This window comes from Artemia franciscana, chromosome 9, assembly GCF_032884065.1.
Source record: "Artemia franciscana chromosome 9, ASM3288406v1, whole genome shotgun sequence".
NCBI lineage: Eukaryota > Metazoa > Arthropoda > Branchiopoda > Anostraca > Artemiidae > Artemia > Artemia franciscana.
This window is the reverse complement of record NC_088871.1, coordinates 38,304,972-38,332,354: the sequence shown is the minus strand read 5'-3', so window position 1 is coordinate 38,332,354 and position 27,383 is coordinate 38,304,972. Positions and strand designations below refer to the sequence as shown.

The 27,383-nt window shown below is 34.3% G+C and overlaps 1 protein-coding gene across 1 annotated transcript in view; it reads left to right on the top strand.

Moving 5' to 3' along the window:
* Positions 1 to 26,914, top strand: part of LOC136031384 (N6-adenosine-methyltransferase catalytic subunit-like) — a 56,110-nt gene extending 29,196 nt beyond the window's left edge. The window contains exons 6-11 of the mRNA XM_065710906.1: positions 1,817 to 1,991; positions 8,777 to 8,934; positions 9,479 to 9,623; positions 11,122 to 11,269; positions 15,476 to 15,654; positions 26,606 to 26,914. Of these exons, the coding sequence (XP_065566978.1) occupies positions 1,817 to 1,991; positions 8,777 to 8,934; positions 9,479 to 9,623; positions 11,122 to 11,269; positions 15,476 to 15,654; positions 26,606 to 26,708 (908 nt within the window). The 3' untranslated portion in view covers positions 26,709 to 26,914. The remainder of the gene's footprint in view (positions 1 to 1,816; positions 1,992 to 8,776; positions 8,935 to 9,478; positions 9,624 to 11,121; positions 11,270 to 15,475; positions 15,655 to 26,605) is intronic.
* The last annotated feature ends 469 nt before the right edge of the window (positions 26,915 to 27,383 follow it).

The window sequence follows — 27,383 nt, the reverse complement described above, 5'->3', positions numbered from 1 at the left end:
CTACGCACTCTCCTCCTCCATCCCAATGTATTAAAAGTCTCCTTTTTTACACCCTCCCAGGAAGCTCCTATTTCCTTTAATTCTTTCTCCGTAACATCCTCCCACCCCAGCCGCGGACGACCTGCTTTCTGTTTCGCCCTAGACGGTTGTCCAAAAGCGACAATCTTTGGCATTTTGTCATGCCTTATCCGCAGAACGTCCCCTATCAATCTCAACCTTTCTCTCATTATAGCCCCAAAAAGTGGGATTGAAGAACAGTTTTCGTACAGCCTACTGTTTGAAATACGGTCAGTCAGCCGGATAACCAGAGAAATCCATAGCAGTCTCTCTGGAAAACATGTAGCAAATCTTCATCCGCTTTTTGGAACGCCCATGCTTCAGAGCAATATTTGGTCACTGTAGCTTCGAATATTCTATTCTTGGTTGACCAAACCTCACCTTTTCATCTTCACTTATTCCTAGCCTTAGTGACTCGGTCTTCTTAACATTTATTTTTAAGCCTATCCTAGCACCTTGAATTCGTAAAACCCCTAAAAGTTCTTTTATTTTGCTCGCACTTTCATCTAGGATGCTTAAATCATTAGCATAATCTAAATCCGGGAGATTTTTTCCTCCCCATTCGATTCCGTGGTCTCCCATTGCCTTTCCTGTGCTTCTTAAGAAAAAATTCAGAAAAATAATCAACATAAAGGGGGACAGAACGTAACCGTCGTTAGCTCCTGATTTAATACCAATCCAACTGCTAACCTCATTTCCTACCTTAACCGTAGCAGTTTTATTCTCGTACATAGCACTAATCACTTTAATGTATTTGTCTGGTATACCATGTAAAGATAAGACTTTTGCTAAAGCTCTTCTATCAACAGAATCAAACTCTTGCTCATAATCTATAAAACTGAGGACCAAAGGTGTTTTGTAACCCAGGCACTCCTCAATTAACAACCTAAGAGTGAAAATTTGGTCGACACATCCTCTACCTTTTCTAAAACCACACTTTTCTTCTCTTAAAACTCTACCTGCAGCATCTCTCAATCTAAAAAAATCATATTACTAATTAATCTGCGACCTATAGAGACAAGACTAATGTCCTGATAATTAACACACTCACTCCTATCACCTTTTTCATACAGTGGTTTAATTAAGGTTTTCCTAAAATTGCTAGGTAGTTCCCCTTTTTGAAAAATCATATTCATAATCTCCAGTAACTTGTTTCTAACCTCAGAGCCGCCATATTTAAGAAAATCATTCACCACAATATCAGCACCTGGAGCCTTATTATATTTTAATCCTTTTAGTACTGTCGCTAATTCTTCCTCACCAAAACAAATCTTCCTTCACATCCAAGGTAGCACAAACTTTTTCATTTTCCTCTATATATTTTCCTGCAACTATCTCGTTTTAGCGTATTAATGTTTGAAATACGGTCAGGTCGCCTTTTGCATAAACAACAAATAAGATTCTATTGTCAGTGTCAAGCTTAATTAATGCTACATGTATATTATTTGCTACATGAATCCTTTTATATGTCCTTTTCGGCTAAATCCGCTGGTATAACTTTTCTGGCTGAATCCTTTTATATAACCTATTCCGCTGAATCTTTTCTAAAGCGTTTTTGGTTGAATCCTTTCATTAGTCCTTTTTTGCCTTAATCCTTCTATTTAGTTTTTTCGGTTGAGTCCTTTTGTCCTGCCCTTTTGGTTGAATCTTTTTGTGTAAACGTTTTGGCAGAATCCTTTCGTGTAGCCTTTTTGGATGAATGTAACTATCCGTTTCTATTTGATAAACATATAATTTTTTTTATATCGTTTCTTCCTAGGCGCACAAGTGCAGGAGTTTTGTACCCATGGGACTAAGGAAGAGTGTGTAGCTGTTAGTGGAACTGAAGAGCCGTGCAAGAAGCTTCACTTTAAGAAAATTCTACAGCCCCACACGGATGAATCACTAGGAGACTGTTCGTTTTTAAATACGTGCTTTCATATGGATACATGCAAGTAAGATAGTAGTGTCGTTTTTATACCCAAAGGGCATAACTTAAAATTTTTTGCAATTATACAAGAGAGTCAAAATACGATTTTTCGCAAAAAAATATTTTCGAAGACTTAAATAAGACAAAATGTATACGGATCGTAGAGTTTAGCTGAATATTTTGACTTCATGTGGCATTTAGTGCATAAAATTGTGTTTCTTGTCTCATGTTGAAAGAGGGGTCGGAATTCTCAAAATTACAGGAAAATGGATTTTGCCACCACTATTTTTCTGGTGGAGTAGTACTAGTATCAGATCTATTTATTTGATAATCATATACCCAACAAAGCTGTGTACAGGCTTGTGAACATTTTCTGACTTTCTTCGTCTACCAATAATGATCCCTCTCTGTTGTATATCTAAGACTATGACTATGGCAAATATAGGTGTTTCCAGCAAACTGTGAATATATATGAGACACATCCTTTAGTCTTGGCCCGACGGTATATTATATTAACAAAATATATTAATCCACTTGTCTCCAATATTGTCAAGAAGAGGAGACTGAGATGGTTTGGCCACACAGTGCGCAGACCAGATGACCATATAAACAAAAGATGCTTCAAGTGTCTACCACTGACGGTATAGAAGAAGGGAACAGGAGGCCAAAAGAAGACGTGGCTTGCGATAGTGAAGTTTGATCTGTAGCCAATCGAAGGGCTCAGAAAATACGGCCACTGTTGGGGTCGTCAGTGGCTGAAGATTGTAGAACAAAACGTTACATCAAGCAAAACAAGACTTTTTAAAGAAATTCACGAGTCTTTAAATTAATTAAGTTGCTGCATTCGTATCGTGGCCCATATTTAGTCCTTTCTCTTTCACTAGGCCCATTACAAACCTCAAACCACTTTATAATTCTCTCGGAGGCCAAAGTCAACTTTCCAAAAACAAAGACAAGTAAAGTAACGTGCCAACCCTTGACTAAAGAAAGTGTCTGTTCCTTTGGACCCTGATCGGAACCTTTGACTATGATGAGATTTCCACGACCTAAGCTGAGATTCTCAACTCTATTCTTCTACAGAAAATCACAGAGATTGCACGTCCAAACCATTATAACAAGTGACAATGATAAGCCTTGGATAAACCAAGAAATTAAAGCGATAATTAAGATCCGATGTCATCTCCCCTCGAGTGGAGAGGTTGCAACTGTAAAAAGTGTGCAATCATATTGTGAAAGTAAACAGAGAGCATATGTTCGTGATAAAGTGACTACTAACCTCTGTAAGTGGCACTCTGAAATCAAACGTTTATCTGGATAACCGACGGATAATACCATGAAAATACAGAATTAGGATGAATATTTAGTGTTGGAGTGTGGGTTTAGTGATGGGTCTTTAGTGTGTTCAACTGAAATAGATTTGTTTTTCGCAGTGATATGTTCTACTTAACCGTCATTCACTGAGGAAGATATTTAAGATGTCTTGACCGGCTTTCCCAGCGAATAAATTGTGCAAGTATCCGATTGCGCGGTTTTCATAGAGCTTGAGAAGCTAAAAAAGGTCAGCCGCCTGTCAAGCTGCTCATCAAATATGCAGCATTTCTAGATAAACCTGTGTAGGTTTATCTAGATAACCACGAGATAAGATAACCATTTACCTAGATAAATTTATCTAACCATTATCTAGATAACCATTTCTAGATAAACCACGAATCTGGAAAAAGATTACTTGCGCGTTATTCCTAAGGTAAAATGCCCCAAATTATGCAATGAGCTCCGACCCATATCAATAACCCTCAGTTTAACCAAAGTGACCGAGTCATTCATGTATCGAAAAACTTTTGTCTCAAATAAGCCCTTGTCTCGACCTTTACCAGTACGGGTGTAGTGTGTCTCTAACGTCTAATTACTGAAGGGCTAGACAAAGAAGGTACTGTAGGTGATCTGCTTCTGGTGGACCATCGTGAGACGTTCGATTCTGTACGCCACATCACAGTTTTGCAGAATTTGAAACGGGTGGACGCTGGAAAAGTCCTTTTACTGCTGATTGTAGACTTCCTGAGACATCAGCGTCAGTGCGTCTATGAACTTTTCCCCGGGGATATTGACATATGTGTGGCGCTCCAAAAGGCACTAAACTTGCTGCCCTCATGTTTTTAGCTGTCATTTACTGTCTTTTGTGTGACAACACTGACGATCATGTCATTTGTGGATGATCTATCACTCTTGCTGAAGTGTAATCTCATTGAAAGGAATCTAGTAATCACCGAGTTTGACAGTGACGTAAAAACTAAATTCAAACATCGGTGCAGCCTAAATGACTTCATATTAATGTTAATAAGACCAAAGTGAGGCCCTTCGATCCTCTGAAAAGAGAAATTTCTTGTCTTACCCCTAGTACCATTCCATTTCAACTGCATTTGTGATTGATGTGACGTTGAAAAGCCATTGTTCATTTAGCCCACACGTCACGAATCTTGTTAGGAAAGGCAACTACCTGTTGCGATCTTTAACCACATTGATTCGGGTTTCCTATAAAGCAATTAATGCTCGTTTAGACGTTTTATGCACGCCCTTTGCTTGAACACACAAGCCCAGTTTGGGGACGACAAGTGCATAACATCGAATACCGCAACGACGACAACACACGCCAAAAGCACAAGCTTAAACGAGTGCACTGCAGAACTAATTATTTTATTCGTTTTTGTTTGTTTTTTTACTAGTGTGATAAGTCTATTTTGTGCTTAGTATGTCATAAAAGGCAATGTGAATTAGTGGCGGCACAAGCCTTAACTACGATAGCTATTCTTATTAAATGATTCTTGAGCAAGCTGTACGGAAAATGCGGTTCGATCCCATTTTCTATCGCTTTTTTCTAAGAAAGCTTTTCTGTTGCTATATTGCATTTTCTAAGAAAGCTTGAAGTGGCTAGGACACATTATATAGATGAAGAATGACGGATTGTCAAAGATTGTGCTTATTGACCATCAGTCTGGGGCTGAACGAGAAGTAGGTCGTCCCCGAACGGAATGGGAGGAGATTATAAGGTACGATTTACTAGGACTAGAACTTCAATTCATAGAAAATTTCTAGAGGAAGGAGCCTCAAAAAGTTCTGTGAGACCACAAATTATTGGTCATTGGATAAATAAACAATGGATTCTAAATGGGAAAATTAGAAGCCCCGTTAATGTCTGCAACTCGATTATAGTTAAATGTGAGGAGCTACAAATGTCTAAGGCTAACATGATCCCAGTAATAAAACTCGAGAGGCAATCCATGATTGCCATAAAGAATATGAGAGAAATGGAGTAGGAGATAAGCTGCTCATGTTGGACAAGTAGTCCCAATCTGACAAGACATACACTACGGCTAAAAGAGCCAAAGATAAAAATAGTAGCTGAAGCGATAACAGAAATGAGGAATTTCGCGAAGTACCTTATCAGAATAGGGAGGGTTGATTCACTTTTAAGCCAAATTTGCAGGATGATCCTTGGCACTAGGAGAAATCTGATTAAAGATTGGCCAACTTGGAGCAAACACAGACTGATGTTTCTCCACATTTTCAATGTCAAGCTGGAGAATATGGCTGGGGAAAGGAAGAGTCTGACAGCTAGCAAAGCATATGGCAAGGGTGGGAAATAAAATCTGTCTGGGTACCTCCAGCGAATATTTATAATTTTTTAAGGAGATGGAGGTAATGAGCCTTTGATTTCTAGGCTTCGATCATTTTTAGATCCACCCCACAATAATAATAAATATAAGGAAGAATTTAAAGAAAATTAGAACTTTATAGGAAGAGGGAAAGAGGGAAACTTTGAGTAGATTGAGGTAGAGAAGGAATATGCACAGCTGCGTTGGTCTGAGGTCGCTTGGTGCTGCAGTGAATTGTTAGTAGTAGTAGTTACAGTACCAAATTAAAAGAACAACTTGCCATTTTCATAGGGCCTGGAGGAGAAGTAATGAGTTGTTAATGGATCCTTACAGTTATAATTATAATATGAACAAAAAACAAGAGAAACTGTAAGAATTGAAAAATATTTTTTTTGTAATAGATTGGCATTTTACATATTTGTATTTACGTATTTTTGCGATTCCATATTTGTATACATCTTGTCGAGTATAAATAGATATCAAATGTGCGACAAAATATCTTGAGTTTTTTTATTCATTTTTAACTAAAAGAAATTCCCCTCAAATTTTGATGCTTGTGTTCTATTGACACTTGTTCAAAGTATTGTATTTATATTTTATTAAAAAAAAAGTAAAATAGATGTAAACAAGGAAGATATCTAAGGGAATCCCACCGCTTCAAAGATATTTTTGAACGCAAATAATATCTTCGGCAAACAAAAAGCTTAAATCCAAAATCATTAGGAAAATTGAAGCTTTTTAACTTAAACTAAAATAAAACCTAAAAAAAAAATTTGGGATAAAAATTCGCAATTATAAAGTCAGCCCAACAAAAGTTGTTTGTTAATCCTACATTTTTTTTTACCTAGAGATAGACAACACTGTAACGCCTATGTTTGTAGTCTATTTTATTTGTTTAATGTTCTTTTTCTTGTCATTTTTTTTAAGAAAAGAGCTTCTTGAGAGGCCTAAAATTAAAAAGGTCTTTTTTATGATAAAAGAAAACAGATATATTTATTTTTCTGATATTTTCTAAGGTTTTGAAACGTTATATTGCTGTAGATGATTTCAGTACTGACATATCTAGTATACACAAATACTATTTTCTTCTACAAGTTCCGAATAAAAGAAAAATGAACAAAGTTTAAATTCTATAGTTTGCTGGAAATTGAATTTAAATAAGTGTAAATTTTCTGGATGTATTGAAGCAAGAATTGTGTTGTTATAGGGATCAATTCAGAAGAGGGGACAAACTGCACTCGAGCAAATATTAAAATTACTAATCATGGTACAAAAATCCCTTTACCAGACCATCTATGGTAAGAGTTGCGTTTGCCCCTGTTCTGATTTAAACTTTATGGTGATAAAAATCTTACTCCGTTGCATTAAGAAATGCTATATTCTCAATATGGTTTCCGGCTGCGCTAATTTTTTTGGTTAATATTATCTTTTTATGCCTATTTTTCATTAACAGTTTGTTTATAATGCCAAATAATGTCAATTTGAAAAAAAAATATATTTTGTATTTTGTGTTTAGAGGATAAACTGAACTATTGCCATAGCTAATTTAAAAGGGATTTTTGCAACAAGGTTACCAACTTTTACATTCACTTTCTTTTTAATTGACAAGTTAATCCATTTTTGGATAACTGAGTAGCATTTTTTCAGTTTTTTTTTCTGATCTGAAATTATTCCAAATTTTGTATATTAATTTTGTTCGTATCTACATTTCTCACGAGTTTACAAAAAAAGACATATTAAATATGAAACAACCGTTGCTACAGTAAAAGTTTCCCCATTTTAAGCTGTTTCGTACCAACTTTTCAAATCTTTACAATTTAGTAGTTTAGTTTACTCATTTAGAAGGGATTTTTGCATCAAGGTTACCAATTTTTATATTCACTTCCTTTTAATTGACAAATTAATCCATTTTTGGATAACGGATTTGTATTTTTTCAGTTTTTTTCTGATCTGAAATTATTCCAAATTTTATATGTTAATTTTGTTCATATCTACATTTGTCACGAGTTTACTAAAAAGACATATTAAATATGAAACAACCATTACTGTAGTCAAGTTTTCTCATTTTAAGCTGTTTCGTACCAACTTTTCAAATCTTACAATACATAATTGAAACATTGAGGAACGACATAATTTAGATTTATTAGCATATGAAAATGATTCTTGATTTAAACTAAATTCTCTGTGCATGACCCAAAAGTAGTTCCTTGTACCATTTAAGTTAGGTTGAGGGGGGGGGGGTGTATCAGCTTTTTAAACTTGGTTGTCCATTGAAATTTTATATCTTAGGAGGAGGTTCTATCTAACTTCTGTACAGGAATCTATTTCGATTAGTAGTCTTCTTCCCCTCCCTTGCTCCCACTCATCTCCTCCTCTCGAACATAATCGTGTGAGCCCAAATTTAAGACAGGGTGAAGGGAGATCGGGCTATATCACCCTGTTTATTCTGGGTGGAATCTGAAACATAATAACTCAGGGATGGTGGATTCTGTATAACAATAATCGAAAATACACAGAATACGTTCCGATCGGACCGATGTTCCGATCGGATCGATGATTCGTAATGTTCCAATCTTGTTTTCAAGCGAAAACAAATCGAAAATACACAGAATACGTTCCGATCGGACCGATGTTCCGATCGGATCGATGATTCGTAATGTTCCAATCTTGTTTTCAAGCGAAAACAAATCGAAAATACACAGAATACGTTCCGATCGGACCGATGTTCCGATCGGATCGATGATTCGTAATGTTTCAATCTTGTTTTCAAGCGAAAACAAATCGAAAATACACAGAATACGTTCCGATCGGACCGATGTTCCGATCGGATCGATGATTCGTAATGTTCCAATCTTGTTTTCAAGCGAAAACAAATCGGAAATACACAGAATACGTTCCGATCGGACCGATGTTCCGATCGGATCGATGATTCGTAATGTTCCAATCTTGTTTTCAAGCGAAAACAAATCGAAAATACACAGAATACGTTCCGATCGGACCGATGTTCCGATCGGATCGATGATTCGTAATGTTCCAATCTTGTTTTCAAGCGAAAACAAATCGAAAATACACAGAATACGTTCCGATCGGACCGATGTTCCGATCGGATCGATGATTCGTAATGTTCCAATCTTGTTTTCAAGCTTGCAAAAACTTTCAGATATGTTCATTACGAAGTGGACAAGTCAACACTTCCAAAAATAGATGGTAGCATCATGAGAACTGAAGTCTTTAAATCTGATGATAAAGAAGCCACTACATTGTTTCCACCGCAGTGGGTCCAGTGTGATCTAAGATATTTGGATATGGCTGTATTAGGTAAACTATTTTTCCCTCATTTAGGCTTGCTTATTTTAATATATTGTATAGAGATGATATTCAGAAATGGCATTAGAACTTGGTCTGCCTCAACTTGCTCTACAGATTTGTGTTTATTTTGGCTGTTTTTCCTCGATACTGGGTAATCATCTAAGGATAAACCTTCATTTAAGTGCATCATCATTGCCGAATTATTAAAACAAACTTTTTTCTTTTTTTGAATTCTTCTTTTACTATTAAACTATTTATTTGAAGAAATAAGTTATTTCTAATAACTTATTACCTCTTAATAACTTAATAACCTCTTGCCAAACAAAAAAAAAACTTTTTTTTTCTTGTGTACGACTAGGAACTAGGACTGATCTACTATATATATATATATATATATATATATATATATATATATATATATATATATATATATATATATGTATATATATATATATATATATATATATATATATATATATATATATATATATATATATATATATATATATATATATTAATTGCTGCTTTTCAAAAATATCTTTATGTTTTGAAGGAAAATTTGCTGTTGTAATGGCTGATCCTCCCTGGGATATTCATATGGAACTGCCTTATGGTACAATGTCAGACGATGAAATGAGACAATTAAACGTACCAGCTTTACAAGATGAAGGTTTAATTTTCCTCTGGGTCACTGGGAGGTATTTTACCTTTGTCTTTTTTTCTGTTTAACTTCTTTTTCTGTTATTACATTTAATTTATTTATCGTTTGATACTTTTTTGAACTATTAATATTTTCTATTATTTTATATTTCACGCTTTTTTGATTCTTCAGTTTTTGCTTTTCTATTAATTAAGTGTCACTTATCCTGATTTATCTATATTTTTTGTGCAACAAGATTCAGTGCATCGTTTATATCTATGATGTGTAACTTATTTTGTATTTATTACCTGTCTTGTTGGAATTGATTGGAATTCTCCTAATAAAGTGCATATCCTGGGAAATCTTTCCCTTATATGTTCAGATATTTAGGATTTCTCCCAAATTTCATTATAATTTTTCTTCAAGTGTACCTTATACTCAAACTCCCCCCCCTCCTCTCCAAAAAAAATTTAAAGTTGAATATTCTTTTTGTCTGAGAAATCAAAGAATTCAGATGATTTGTACGACTTTCTATGGCTTTTCCGGCTTTAAACGACTATCAATGCGGCTTTAAAAGGATTTCTTACCTTTGAGGAGAGTTCTAGGGAGTTATCCCTTTTTGGATTCATGTTCAGTATTCTACGTACTCATATTGTATGTCACACCTAAGTAAAGAGTCGTTTTTGAACTTACAGTTTTTAAATAGTGTATTCCAAAAAAATAATACTATTAACATAATGTCTTTTGATTCTGAATAACTTTAAGAAGGAAAAGAAAATAGTCATTTAAAATAGTGTCTGACCTTTAGATAAATAAGAGAAGATAATCAGGCACATACTATGTGCTCACAAGCAAAGTAGACAAGGTCAGAGGTAAAAGTAACGTGCGTTTTTCTTTTATTATTATATACATCATGATTTTCATTATTGTTGTTATTCGTTTAAAGCCGTAGAAATCCTCTACTAGATGTTTTGCATATAAAATTAAAGCTAATGACAATGAGATTTTACTAGCGATAATTTCTTTTATATATATATATATATATATACATATATATATATATATATATATATATATATATATATATATATATATATATATATATATATATATATATATATATATATATATATATATATATATATATATATATATATATATATATATTAAGTACGAGTTTCTATTCTTTGACATTGGCCAAATTCTGGACTAGAAGAGCGTGATAGTCGAGACACCTTGATGAATGTACTAAAACAAACAGGAAGATCATTAACATATTTGAAAAAAGAATCGTTACCCCAACAACATGGAGTTAAGGCCATATTTTTCTAATATTTTGAGAAATTGGTTTTGCTTAGGTGGAAGTAGTCGGTTTATATTGTTGTCAAAGCAAGAACGTTTTTTTTGTTTTGTTTTTTTTCCAGTTTGCCTTATTCATTTTTCTATTGAGGGCAATAGAGCTTTGTCGTGAATGCTTAGAACTCTGGGGCTATGACCGTATTGCCCCAGTACTCTGGGGCTTTTTACCATATTGCTTTATTCATTTTTCTATTTAGGGCAATGGAGCTTGGTCGTGAATGCTTAGAACTCTGGGGCTATGAACGAGTAGATGAAATCATCTGGGTCAAGACAAACCAACTTCAAAGAATTATACGAACTGGACGTACTGGCCATTGGCTGAATCACGGAAAAGAACATTGCCTAGTAAATGCTATTTACTTCTTGTTTGTCTTTCTTGCAATAGCTCTAAGTAAATTTCTTGTTAATTTATAAACTACTGAATAGTTATGCTTAATCAAAGATTTATCTTACATCTTCAAACGTCAAAAGATTGACGGTTTTTAGGGCGCCATTACATTTTGGCCAATGTTGCCACATTGAACCGTGGCAATAATAAGCACAACTAATTAGTTTAAATTTAACGGTTTCTGTCTCTAGAAACTAGGATAAAAAATCTGTTGATTCCCACAGACCATTACACCCAAAGAGTATGGGTGACTTACAAGTGTGGAAACCGGTGCTATTGTTGGCACAAAAAATCAACGCCATCTAGTGTGTGGCGACACTTGGCACTTTTTCAAGCTCTATAATCATTTTTTTGTTTGGAACTGAGATTAGATACTTAATACCCTAATTCTTACCATTAAACTAATTATTCTTGCTAAAATGCTTAATAAAAATACCAAGTGTCGCCAAGCGCTAGATGGCGTTGACATTTTTTTTTGTCGACGCTAGTGCCAGTTCCCATTCATATAAGTTATCTATGAGTACACTTTCAAAGTCAAGTCACAGCTACTTTAGTTGTATGCTGCTACGTGTTTTAGGTTTATTTTTGATGATTTTTCACCCGCGTTTCTCTTTTTAATTTGGGGTCCGTTACTATTACAAAATATCATAACTACATACGGAGGTTTTTTTCGTTATGAATCGAATTCGCGATTTTTCTACTTAACTAATCCAAACAGTCAGATGTCATTTAACTCTTCTTGGGACTAAAAGCTTTTGAAAACATATATAACCTAGATTTTTTCTCTTTTTTTGAGAAGCTTTCAAAGAAGACTTAAGAAAATTTCTCTTCAAATCATACATATTGCTATTAGTTTATGTGAGAACCCTGGGCCCTAGATATGACGCGGTCAGAATGTGCTATCTCCTGCTTATCTTCCTAAATTGTGCAATTCTTATTGTAATAAACATTTGAAGCTGTGCTACGACAAGTGATCCAGTTGAAATATTTTTGTAAAAACATAACGATACCCAATCCTGATTATGTTGTGTTATATTTTATTTGTGTGATATTTGGAAGAATATAGCATTTTTCACATTTTTATGCCTTCAAAGGTGTTAAAGAATAACATACCTAAGAACTTAGTTAATTGTTAACTTGGTTAAGTAACGTATTGATTTGGAATTTTGTGTACATATTTGTACATAAGACGACAAATTGAAAAGTGTGGGGATCTGAAGAATTGTAAAGGGGGCATTATATGCTTAATTAAGATGGTTCTTTCAGCTTATAGTAGCGGACGTAGCTCTGCAATTGTACGGTTCGTTTGTTGATGGTAGTGTATATAGATGGTTAATTGTATGGTCATATGTGTCACTAATTCAGCTATTTGTCATAAATCTAACTTGATAATAGTATCACCAAATGCTATGTTATACCCAGAAACTGTACTGTGGCTTGTTTCTTTTGTTGTTTTTTTTTTTCAGTGAAAATACTAAAAAAGAGCTTTTTTCAATGAAGTTCCGTAGCAATTTAACTACTCAGTGACACTGATAACAGATCTAAATAAGGTTTGGGATGGCTCTTTCATACTTTTATAGAGAAAATAAATTCAGGCTTGATAAAAGATATATTCAAGCTGGCAATATAGTTCAGAGATCTTATCAAAGATTTTGGTTGTCTTTTAAAAAAATATTTTGAGTGTTTTTAGGTTTTGTAGTAAAAGTTACTACTTTTGCAACAGGACTATAAAATAGTGCGAACAAGTTTACAAAAAGCCAAGTTTTCCATTAGAAAACCTTGAATTTGTATTTAATCTTTTAAATTTCGGAAAATAGTAAAGAGAGCATTATATGCTGAAAGAAGATGGTTCTTTTAGCTTGTAGTGGCAGCCTAGTCTAATATTTTTTTTAATGTTTTTGTTGATTATCACTCCTTTTCCGGTTACTCCCTTTTTCGTTTCTCTCTTCTCATTTTCTTTTTGAGAAGTTTTTATTTCAACAAAGGAGTTGTTATCGAATTCAACGTCTTAGCTTCATTATAAGTTGATATGTATAAGTTATGCTGTGTTAACCCAAATAAAACATAAAAAAGGGCTCGTTTGTGTACAAATATTTTAGGAGTTGAATATCCTTATTTGTCCCTTGGGGCTCTTGCAGGATGGGAACATATCTCCTGTTTTCCGTGTGCGCATCTATGTATTTTCCTTCGAGCGGTGTAAAATAACATGGCTAAGGATTTTGAGTAAGTTAAAAGCAAACTCAAAATTATATTTCTGCCCTTTGCAAGCATTTTATTCGTTAAATTGTTTTCTAACGCAAAACTTTCGCCGATTAAAGTCCACGGGTTATTAAACCTGTTAATAAAGTCCAAACCGCCTTTATGCATCTTATGTATTGAGCTCTATTAGCTGAATGTAGAAATTGATTGAAAACTGTGTTTAGCAATAAAAACCGAAAAAAAAATTAACTTTACTACAAGACTGACTAGATTTTTTTTTTCTTTTTAATTTCAATAAAACTTTTGTAATCTTTAATGAGTATCCCAGTTTTATCTATTTTTTGAATTTACTAAGAGGTTAGTAAAAAATAGGGTAAAGTGAGATATAGGATTGGTTAAACTAGGATGTATAATAAATGTGATATAAATAGGATAAAATGGTTGTAGGATAGAGAAAATTTAAAACCTCAAGAAGTCTGGAGGCAACAAAAAGAGACCGAAAGGAGGAGGGGGATCATAACTTCCTAAAAAGTAATGCTGATGGAGATGGTCTTGATCAGGAATTTGACTGAAAGGCAGGGGTTGGGGTATTTTTATGCGTTCTTTCACCAAATATACACCATCCCTCCCTATGTAGCCCTGCTAATAGACGCATTGTTTAAACTGAATTAATTAAATGCAACGAACAAAAATGCATTGTTCTTGGCAACCATACTAAAGCAAATAAAGTAAGTTTATTTCCCACGGCGTAAATAAAGTTAATAAACCTGTTAATAAAGTCCAAACCGCCTTTATGCATCTTATGTATTTGAGCTCTATTAGCCGAATGTAGATGAAAAGACGTTGATTGAAAACTGTGTTTAGCAATAAAAACCGAAAAAAATAACTTTACATTAAGACTGACTAGATTTTGTTTCTTTTTAATTTTAATAAAACTTTTGTAATATGTAATGAGTATCCCAGTTTTATCTATTTTTTTGGCTTTACTAATAGGTTAGTAAAAAATAGGGTAAAGTGGGATATAGGATTGGTTAAACTAGGATGTATGATAAATGTGATATAAATAGGATAAAATGGTTGTAGGATAGAGAGAATTTAAAACCTCAAAAAGTCTGGAGGCAATAAAAAGAGACCGAAGGGGGGGGGATCATAACTTTCTAAAAAGTAATGCTGATGGAGATGATCTTGATCAGGAATTTGACTGAAAGGCAGGGGTTTGGGTATTTTTATGCGTTCTTTCACCAAATATACACCATCCCTCCCTATGTAGCCCTGTTAATAGACGCATTGTTTAAACTGAAATGCAACGAACAAAAATAAGTGTTTGAGCTAAAAAATATTGTCATCTAAGACTAACTAATAAAAACTGCTTCAGCCAATAGCAGAGGACTTGTGGAAAATTTCAAATAAACTCCGCGCATTTAAGTGTCTACATTTTGTATTGCATGGATTCATTACGCCTCTTGACTACTAGGGTCATTGCGTCGGCCTTTCAGTGTGTTACTAAGGCCAGGCTCGATATCTGGCTATCTGGCTGTCTGGCTATCGATATCTGGCTGTTCGATGTCAGCGTTTGTTTCCGTATATAAACGTGTACTTATATAGTAATGCATACTTGTTTGAATATATTGCCTAGTTACAGAATAAGGGTTAGACAAAAAAAAATTCACCTCAGTTTTATTAAAAAGAAAACAAAAGCTCTCACCTCCACCTCTGATTAAATCAGATATTTGCCACGAAAAATTGCTGTAAAGTGAAAAAGAAGAAATTCTTGTGTGAGCGGTATACATTTTATGGTGGCCGATCTCATGAAAACTTTGATGACGCCATGAGAGTCCTCCGTAAGGCAGCCAAGAAGTCTAAGATTATTTTAAAGACACAGTTCAATCAAAATGCTTTTTAATCTGCTTCGTATATATATGCCTAAGAATTTTTTTCTTTTTTTAAACACATTAATTTTATAGGTTGGAATGAAAGGAAATCCTAAGAATATAAACCGTGGTTTAGATTGTGACGTCATTGTGGCAGAAGTTAGAGCCACGAGCCATAAACCAGATGAAATATATGGGATAATCGAGAGGCTGTCACCAGGGACTAGGAAAATAGAGCTTTTCGGGAGGCCACACAACGTGCAGCCTAACTGGTAAAAGCATTTTATTACTGTAAAAAAGTCATTTTTACACAGGCTGCTTTTGAAAAGAGTACATTTTCTTTAAATGTATCTACTGTTGTCTCACTTTTGATTAAATGGGGGAAGCAATTGTTAATAGAACTGCGTCAAAAGATGCGGAAAAGAGATATTTCGGCTAAATCAAGACAGAAAAGATTATTTACATCATAGAAAGCGCTCTCTGGATCTGCTTTTGCAAACAATAAAGAAACATATTTTATCTGAAATCGATCTATTTTGATAAAATAGATCGATAAACCATTAAAAGCGATAAAGACATAAAAGATTCTTGTGTTTATGTTTTGGATATAACTTTCTAATGTAAATACATTCTCTAAAGAAAAGAAAAAGAAATGTTGTCCGTTGAATAAAAAAGAAAAATGTCCTCTATAGACAATGCTGGCGCATAGGCTATCGAGTTGACGTTTCAGTTGCTACGTTTTTACAGGGAGTCAAGGTTCAAGATTTTTTTTTAACTATAGGAATAAAATACAGAATTTTACACATTTTTTCCATTGGTGGGTTGTATACCCCACCAGCTCGTATACCAACGAAAAAAAAAAATTCTCAACAAAAAATAACATTGACATGCCACTCCAACCTACCGCCAAACACACGTTCATTCGAGACAATACTAACTTAATAATACCGATTATCAGGCTACGGTGAGCAGGGAGTGCAGAAAGATCATATCCAAACAATCACAAAATGATAAAAATAATAATAATAACAATAATGACATATGACATAATGACAATAAAAATAATGACAAGACACCATCCTGCACCAAAATAACTTTTTAATTTTTAAAACATTGAATGAGCAACGTCCGGAGCTGATATCTAATGGCAGGAATTGACAACATTACAACTATAGATGCAACAAAGATAGGCCAAATCAAAGGAACCATATACCTCACTGTAAATCTTGATCTCTCACAGTTTGACAAAGGGATTAATAGACGAGGCCCAGATCGACTGAAAATGGACATCTTGGGGTATAAAGAATACAGGTTCATTTGATAAAAATGTTTAGGAAGATATCCACGGTCGAATTTAACTTTAAACACAAATATAGAAGACTGAGACTCACTGAGCCACTGAGACTCACCGGGGGAATATCTACTACTACTACTACTAACAACTCACCGCAGCACCAAGCCACCTGAGGCCAACACAGCTTCGCACGCTCCTCCATCCCAAACTACCATATTAAATAACGATTCTGTAACTGATTTATTTAGCAAAAAAGAAGGAGACGGTAGAAATGAGTTAAGGAGACGAGCGACCTTGTTCTGTATCTTTTGAAGTGGAATAAGATTAGACTGAAACGTGTCTAGGTAAACCAATCCTGCATAATGAAAATCAGATTGTACTAAAATAAAACGAAGTGATTTAAGTGCTGAGTAAGGAATTAAGTGTTTTAACCGGCTCATAATAACAACACCCCGTGACGCTTTCAAACGAACAACATTGATGTGATCCTCCTATGAAAGATTTTCGTCGATAACCACACCTAGATAACGAATACTTCTCACTCTTTCAATAGAAGATAAACTGTCTGAAAGCATAACGCAAATGTTAATTTTGCAAACCTGCACCCACTTCTACAATAAACAATAAGTTTAGTTTTTTTTTTTCTTACTAAGCACAAGTTTATTGTCTTCAATCCATTTCAAAATACGACTGTAGGCATCGGAAATATTTATTTGAAGCTCATATACCACACATATACCACACATATACACACAGAAGCAGCTGTACGATCTGCAAACTGTGTATATAGAGAAGCTGATGCTGTAGCAAAGCATAGATCATTAATATAAAGAAGAAAGAAAAGAGGACCCATAATTGAACCCTGAGGGACACCAACCGATGACGATAGTGGAAAGGAAGAAGAAGTAGGATTATTATTTACAGTAGCTTGTGTTCTCTCAGAAAGATATTATTTTACTAAATCCAATACTTTCCCACAAGCCCCCGAATTATTAAGGTTAGAAATTGAGTCGAACGCTTTTTGAATGTCCAGGAACAGGCTTGCAGGAATTTCTCCTTTGTCAAGACAATCACTCACAAACTGGTTAACAATGATCATAGGATGATCAGTCCAATATCCCTTTCGAAAGCCAAATTGAAGCTTTGAAAACAATTCTGATTGTTCAAAAAATTATACAACCGATTATATAATGCTCTTTCTACAATTTTAGAAAACGCCGAAAGTATTGAAATTGGACGGTAATTAGACGGATTATTACGGTCATCCCCTTTATGTAGAAGAATAACTTTTGAAACCTTAAAAGAAGTGGGACAAATTCTGGAAAAAATTCTAGGAGACAGGAACGTAGATTTTTTTAAAGGCAGTGGCAGGTACTTGCGGGGGGAATCATAATCTGACAATTGTAATGATATATTTGCTGTTTTTCCATCTATACTAACAAAATGATGATTCAAGATGTCGGTAATTTCATTTTCGTCGTATACCATAATTCCATCTTGGCCAATCATTTCACCTGGTTGTGAAGGCTTCTTATGTTTCCCAACTTACGAAATAATTAACCTCCATGCCTTTTTTTTGCTACCTTGTGATTGCAAAAACTGAGCCTCAAAATATAGCTTTTTTGCATCACGAATCATTTTTGATAATGTGTTTTTATAATTAAAAAAATCTGATTTATTCTCCTGATTTGGTTCTGAAACATATTTTTTTGATAGCGAATTTTTTACGTGTATTCATCTCAAAATACCTGGCGAGATCCGCGGCTTAGTAGGCGTGTCACATTTTTTTACATTTACGAGATACAAACGGACATTCTTCATTTAAATCATTTTGAATTTTTTTTCGAGAAACATCACTGTAGCCTCTTCGGGGTACTTTGATTCCAGATTATAATTCCAATCCATTCTTGGAAACTTGTTTTTAAGATTAAAAATCTCAACTTTATTAAAATTCCTCTTTCTAATATTCATCACATTTTTAGGGAGATAATTTAAGCATAGATCAGACACTACAATACAGTGGATCACTCTCATCATTTAGAAGAACTCTTTTTTTGGAAAAGATTAATTGAAGTAAAAATATTATCTAATAAAGTTGCAGTTTGCTCTGCATTTCTTCTAGGAATAAAAAAAAAGTTCTTTCAACTGAAAGTAAGAAGCAACATTAAAACTTAAAACGAACAGAAATTATTACTTATTTGAGGGGAATCGCCCTCTCCTCAATACCTCGCTCTTTACGCTAAAGTTTGATTTTTTTCAAACTTTATTCCAGTTATTAAAGTTCCAGTTATTTAAGAATGACTCCTAAATAACAAAGGCCGTTTAATTAGAATAATAAGCTCTTTTAAAAGTTCTAAAAAAAACTTTAGCGTAAGAAGCGAGGTATTGAGGAGAGAACGACCTCCCCTCATATATGTAATAATTTCTGTTCATTCTAAGTTCTAATGCTGCTCCTTACTTTCAGTTGAAAAAAACTTGTTTTTTTGTATTGTATACTTTGTACTGTATCAGCTTCTGATCGTGTTTTGAATAATACTGGGAAATATGACTCCTCCTCTATGGAAAATCCCTTCCCCCACGAAAAGTTCCTCCTTGGAAAGATCCTCCCACGTAACTACCCCTCCAACAGAAAAATCCTCCCTGATAAAAGTCTGTATACTTCCCAATAATCAATGCTATATATGGACAATAGACAGAGTTCATAGCTTGCAGCCCTTCCTCCGCGGACCTTGGGTGGTCAAGTCATCCTCAAAGACATAGATATTAGATTTCTTGACTACGCTGAAAAAATGGCTATCACAAAGTTTTGATCAGGCAGCTTTGGGGAAGAATTGAGCGTGGGAGGGGAGCTAGTTACCCTCCAAGATTTTTTGGTCACTTTGAAAGGATGCTAGAACTTTTGATTTCCGACCGAATGAGCCCTCTCCCGATCCTCTACGATTACTGATTCGAAACGATCATCCCTGGAGAAACAAAAATACAAATAAACACGCATCCGTGATCTTTCTTCTGGCAAAAAATGCAAAATTCCACATTTTTGCAGAAAGGAACTTGAAGCTTTTATAGTATGGTTCTCTGGTATGGTGAATCTGATAGTGTCATTTTCAATAAGATCACTTAATGTTTTGAGGGTGTTTCTCTTCTTTTTCAAAATTGGGCAAATTTTCTCAGGCTCGTAACTTTTGACGGGTAACTTTAAATTTGATGAATTTTACGTATTTTGAATAAGCATCAAAATTCGATTTTTTTTATGTACCTTATGTTATCAAAGCTCTGTTTCTTAGTGTTTGGTTACTATTGAGCCGCATTGCCCCTTACTTACAGTTCTTTACCACGAACTGTTTGATTTACCCCAGACAATTACCCTTAACACCTCCTCGCGTAAAATTGAGTCATTAAAGATAAAGCAAGACATATAAAGAAGTTTCGTGTAGGAGCTTTGGCAAATTCCCCCTGAAAAGCTCATCCCCTGGGAAATTCCATCTCAGTAGAAAATTCTCCCCTCGCAAAATCCCCCCCATAAAAAAATCGCCCTCCCTTCACCACCTGAAAAATTGTGCATACTTCCCAATAAAAAATACTGTACGTAAGCAATGTGCAAATTTTGTAACTTAAGGCCTTTCCCCGAGGGCTGTGGGGGGATGTTATCTCCTAAGATATAGCTGGTAGGTCCCTCGACCATGCTGAACAAAATAGCAATCTCAGAATTTTGATCGGACGATTTTGGGAAAAAAGTGGTGTGGGAGGGGGCCTAGTTGCCCTCCAATTTTTTGGTCACTTAAAAAGGGCACTGGAACTTTCGATTTTCGATCAAATGAGCCCTCTCCCGATCTCCTACGATTTATGGTTCAATACGATTACCTCTGGGAAGAAGAAAACAAACAAATAAACACTCATCCGTGATCTTTCTTCTGGCAAAAAGTATAACATTCCACATTTTTGTAGATAGGAGCTTGAAATCTCTAGACAATGGTTCTCTGATACGCTGAATCTCATGGTGTGATTTTCATTAAGATTATATGAATTTTAGGGGGTGTTACCCCCTTTTTGAAATCAGGCAAATTTTCAAGCCTCGTAAGCTTTGATGGGAAATATTAAACTTAATAAAACTTTTATATTTAAAATCATATTAAAATGTATAGCCGGATCATTTCACACTGCACGTTATTCTGATATCAGACCGATATTAACAGTTACATATACAGCGCACTGTATTCTTTTTTATTCAAAAATATTCTTTTTGATTCAAATTTTTTTATATTCTTTTTGATTCAAAAAGAATATATAAATATTATTCATATTTCTCCAAGTTGAGATTAGCATCTTTTTTTACCTCTAGCCAGACTTTGCACCCATTTGTTTAACAGGAGTTATTCACCTTTTTTTTTCACCGCATTTACTCTTTCACGTAACTCTTTCCCTCCAACTAAGAGATTGCTGTGAAGGTTGTTTAGCACTGGTGGTAGGTATGTTGTAATACGTATTTCGGATCTTTTAAGCTTAGAAATGGATTTAAAAACGCTTTGGAGCAAGTTCATTAGGTAAAGAGATGAGGACAGGTCTTACTTTGGGCCTTTTGCGCAAAGTAATCCTGCTTGCTGGTTTATCTAAAAGACGGTAACATTTTCTCGTGTGAACACTATGAGCTGCTAGGCCAAGTGATTTTTCAGAAATATTTTCAACATTAGACTTAGCGTTTTGACCTAGTCGTTCGGACGGTAAACCACGAATAATTACGTTTAATTGTCTCTCTTCAACTTCAAGGTCCAGTAACATTTTTTTAAGCTCATCACAGCGAGCCTTTTGAAGAAATCCTTTTTAATCCTTTTTAAGAAACATTTCTAAGAGATACAATTTTACTCCCGTGCAAGGAGAAGTGGGTTTTCAGCTCCATAATGTCAGCGTTCAGACTTTCTGTCTTTCAGACTTTCTGTGCAAAATTCAGACTTTCTGTAAAGGTATGAAAACTTAGTTGTGTTACAGCCGATATCATTAGTTACAACAAATGATTGCCCTGATCCACCTTCATTGAATTAGAACGTCATTTGGTTCTTTTCTCTCTTAGTCAGTTAAAAACAACGCTCTCTATCAGAATTAATTTTCTTTGCATTAGATGACGTTAAAAGGGAACATTGTAAGATTTCTGCTTTTACCAAGGAAACTGGCTCCAAAAAAGCAGCTTCAAACCGCTGCATAGTCTATTGAAAATGTTCAAAAATCTTTTAAACCCACAACCTGTTTCTGGTACATTTAAAATTGCTAAGGATTTTCGATACTTTAAAGTGTTCTCAGATAGATGGCGATAGAAAAAAGTAGTAATCGTGCCGCCCAACCTTGTTGCAGTGGAAATCGATCCCTGGGCCCTGCATTGCTAAGCAGAGCATCAAACCAGTATGCTATCACAAAGTATTATACATTAGACGCAACAATATTTATAGAGTCCAATGTCATTTGGTCCGTCCCAAAATGTATTTCAGCACGTTCTTTGGCCTGGATCAGGCCTTCTTAAACTATGGGTCGCGACCCCGAGTGGGGCTGCGTAGTAACATTCTGGGGTCGCGAAAGATTGTAATGTTAAACACTTAAATACATGATTTTATAACATCTAGATATGTATTTTTGGAGAGTTACTCTCACAAACCTGCACACAAAAAAGGTTGGAATTTGCGCACACGCGTTCAGCGAGACAATGATTCAATAATGCAGACTGTATTATGAACTATTGTAGCATTATTTCTCTTCTCAGTGTTGCCATACTGGCTTATTTCTCCCCAGACTGGTTAATTTTGATGGTGAATGGTGATAATTTTTTTTTTACTATATCCATTGGCTTAAATTTTGGATAATTTTATTGTGATCTGGCTTTTTTTTTGCATGAAATGCTTTTTCGGGAAAAAATCATTTTTTTCTGGCATCCATGGATCATTTGAATCGAATAATTTCGCGTCACTTAACGAAGCTATGCTCTCAGTGTGCTCAAAAGGCTGGGAAGGTCGAACTAAAGGCCTTTGTTCGTCAATTCTTCTAATATGTGCGGGATTGTGTTCTCCGATACAGTAGAAACTGTTTTTTAGGCTGTGTCTTGTCTTCTGTACCTTCTGGCAACACTGGGTTTACTGACTTTGTATAGTGAAGTCAATTGTCAGTGTTTAACTGTAACGGTATTTCATTTTTCACTCGTTATTCACAAATTAGTCAATTATTATATGCAATATGGTATTTTATATATTTATTTTATTTTGAGATCAAAATAGTTTTTAGCCATGGATAAATGGTTCAACTTATATAAGTATTGTACTGACGGAGACAATAATGCTACAAATCCTTTCTAAGCAGGACAAAGTATTGGAAAAAGAAACATTTATTGTACGAAAAAGAAAATATGATTAGTGATTTATGATTAGTGATAGCAATTTTGCTCTACAGTTCAAAATTTTAACGGTAATGAACAACCTCTTTGTTTGAGCAGCAATAATTTATGGGCTGCAGAGAGTATGAAACCTTCTAAAATATAACACATGTTGAATTAAACATATTCTTATGTCAATAAACCAAAATAAAGTTTTGGGTATTGGATGCGAAGAACTGCACACAATATTCCAGTAGCCCTCAGCTGCAATTATATATTTGGGTTGTGTTTTAGCGTAGATTAAATAAAAACACAAGTTTTTTCAACTGAAAGTAAGGAGCAACATCAAGACTTATAACGAATAGAAATCATTAAATATGTGAGGGAGTATCCCCCTCCCTAGTACTTCACTCTTTACACTAAAGTTTGACTTTGTGTTCCAGTCACTTAAGAAAGACTCCTGAAACACAAGGGTTGTTTAATTAGAACAATAAGATATTTTAAAAATTCTAAGAAAACTTTAGCGTAAAGAGCGTGAAATTGAGGAGGAGGCAACCCCCTCACATTCGTAACAATTTCTGTTCGTTTTACGTTTTAACGTTGATGCTTACTTTCAGGTCAAATAGCTTGCTTTTCTTGTATTGTTTTGTATCAGATTAATGACGCTTCTTGACTACTGAGGTCACTGCGTCGGCCCTGTAGTGCATTTCTGCAGTATGATTCGATCTCTGGGTCCCGTATTACCAAGCTAAGGTCAAACCCACTGCGCCACCACAGGACAGCTTGCTTTTCTTAGTTAATTTCTTATTGTTTTTTAAATAATTCCAGGAAATCCGATATTAACTCTTTCATGTAAAATTCCTTTACCCCATAAAAAATTCCTCCATATAAATATCCTTCAACGAACAATTTTATGTACAACGTAACGTAATTTTACGTACAACGGAAAATTTTATAGTCTCCTCTGTACCGCCAAATTACGGATGTTTTTCTAAATTTGATCCTTCAAAAATTTTAATTGCGCAGCAATTTTTATAAAAAATACGGTGAAAGCCCTCCCTAGTACTCCTTCAAATCCTTTGAGAATATTATGACCATTAATGAAAAATATTCACTAACATTATATGAAGTTTTATACTGTATTGCTAAAACTAAAATGCCGTTCACTATTGGAGAAGATGTTGTGTTGCGTGCTGGTTTTAGTAGAAAAATGGTAGAAATACTAGATCAAAGTAAATATGCTAATGATATTCAAAAAATTTCTTTGTCAAACAACACTGTCTCGATTAGAAAGTCTCATATTAACCAGGACCAACTAGTGCAACTTGTTACAAGAATTAAAGAAAGCCCAAAATTTTCAATTCAGTAGAACAAAACAAGTGATATTACTAAATTGGCTCCGATGTTAGTATAGCTCAGGTACATTTATAAAGATTCGTGGAGGAAGAATTGTTATTTTTTCGTCCTATGAAAGACCATACTACAGGGAAAGATGTAATTATATTGTAAAGTTGACAAATTTTTCATACTGAAGGTTTGGAAAGACAAAATTGCTGTTGAATATGTACAGAAGGTGTAAAAGAAATGTCGGGCAAAAATATTGGTTTTAAATTATTTTTTTCAATTCCTCATTATGACCATGTAAATTTTACTCACTCTTTATTCTCTAAAAGGCCTTTGTAGCGAAAAAAATTTGCACCAAAATTAAACGATGTGCTTCAGGATAATAATTTAATTAAAAGAAAAAAAATTATTTTTTCATGCTGCTCATTAGAATCATGTAAATTTTACTCACTGCTTTATTCTCCAAAAGGCCTTTGCAGCAAAAGAAATAGCACCAGAATTAAACGATATGCTTCAGGATAATAATCTAAAAATGTTAGTTTGAAATTGTTTTTCAACTGCTCATTATGATCATGTAACTTTTACTCACTGCTTTATTCTCTAAAAGGCCCTTGCCGCAAAAACTTAGCACCAGGATTAAACGATGTGCTTCAGGATGCTTTTAAGATTATAAATTGTATTAAGAGCCATGCCCTTAACAGCCGTTTATTTTCAAATGTCTGTAAGGATACAAATTCCAACTACATAACTTTATTATTACATGCAAAAGTAAAAAGGTTGTGAAGAAGTTGAAGTTTAAGAATATTATTCTTATTCAAGCACGGAATTGAAATATTTTTAACCAAACGAAAATGTTCCAAAATGACTTATGACTATCCAAGTTGTGTTATTTGTCAGATATCTTCGCAAAATTAAACAATCTCAAACTTGTGTCTCCAAAAAAATGCAGTATACTTGCTTCAAATAATAAAATTGAAAGTCTTATAAAAGAGAATATCAACATATGGTAAAGTATTGTAGAAAAAATTATTCGTTTGAAATGTTTCTTACTATCGACAATTCTATAACCGAGAGAAATCATTTTAAAATATTTATTGAATAAATTACTGTAGATCACTTAAAAGCGCTAGAATCACTGTTCTATACATATTTTACATTAAATATTGATTTAAGACAGGATTCGAAAGCTGTGTCAACAGCTTGGATTCGAAAGCTGTTTTGGATTGGCTTAAGTGAGGTTGATCGCCTGTCCCTTAAGGCTCAAGAGGAATATGGTGAACGGCATTATTCCTTCGAGTGATTCAGACACAAAACTAGAGTTTTCAAAACAGCCCTTAACTGAATTCTGGATCAGAACTTGAACCGCCCACAATCGCTGATGTGGCGTTAAATCTTCTTCTTTCATTAAACACTACATATTTGTGTTAGGTTACTTGCTCAGCTTTAATACATATTAAACCCCAACATTGTTCATTGATAAAAAATGTTCAAGAGATCTTACGTCCAGCAGCATGAAACATTCCACCAAGATTTAATTTGTTATGGAATAAAAAAAATAGGCTTATCCATCTTATTAAAAATAATTTCTTTAATTTTAATTTAATACTTACCACTCAACGCGTGCATTCGAATATATTCGAGTGAACTAAGACGCTCACAGAATTCCCTTTCGTTTATGCTACTGAACAAAAATTTGTAATTTTGATGAAAAATAGGGACTATTTTTGTAACTATAGTAAATAAATTTTGCAACTCTTTGTGTAATTTTAGATTTAGAGGTGTTTTGGAAACAAATTCTAGTGATATATATTTTCACATGTACATGTATATTATTACCTAATAAATAAATCATCAAAAAATATTTATTGATCTTTTTGATTTACTTTTTGTTTTTGGGGTCGCCAGGAAACTAGAAATCGTGAATGAATGGGGTCGTGAATGAAAAATTTTTAAGAAACCCTGGCTTAGACCCTTAAACACGGCCAAAATAAACTACACCACAATACATAACCAACACAAATACCACCATAAACAATATCAAAGTTGCTCATTATTGTTTTTAACAAATGAGTGATGCAAATAATTTGAAACCCAAGTACACTTTTTTTAGTTATTACGTAATTAATAGACTTAATCGATTTAATCTGTAACCGTATCATCTTTATTTTTTCGTCTTATTTGCTCATTGTAATTTGAGCGATGTTTTAAACGTATTTATAATTTATTCTTATTGCAGGGTTACTTTAGGCAATCAATTAGATGGTGTTCGTCTCATTGATCCAGATATTGTGAGAGCTTTCAGAGCTAAATATCCAGATGGCATTGTTCCATCAAGTTGATTTGTATTTAACGCGGTGTGATGAATCAGCATGATGCGTTAAATTTTCTCTAGGGTCTTTTGTATGTGCTAATTCATTCAAAATATTAGCGTGAAAGTGAAAATTAACAATTTCTTCAAATTTTTTGTATTTTTTAATAATCATAGTGTTTTTTACTGTTCATTGTCATTTTGTCAGCTTATAAGAATATAGTTAATATCTTTTGAGCCATGAATATAAAGCTATGACATTTTGGAGGTACCCTGCAAAATGAAACAGTAAACAAACCTTAAGAGAGTTTGTAATACGAACTAACAAATATTTCATTTATATGTATTTTAAAGCTTAAATTTTCATCGAAATCAGAATCTTTTTGGTTATAGCAACCACAAAACTGGTATCACCCTGAAACGTTTTTGGTCAGATTCATTGATATACAAAGAAAAAAATAATCTATTCCATAACGCTAATATTGTATTCACGGAAGAAGAAACATAAACGGCGCAATTACGCTCGTATCTCAGGATTATAGCATGGCACAAAAGTGGTGACCACGGAACACTTGGTTGTTTGGGAATATGTGTTGCCGCTTTGCAAGGGAGTCTATGTCTGAGTAAATGATGAAGGGGGTGGGGGCTATTTTGATGAAGATGGTAATTCAGAACTTGGCGGCTCCACCCTAGCTGGTGAACAGGG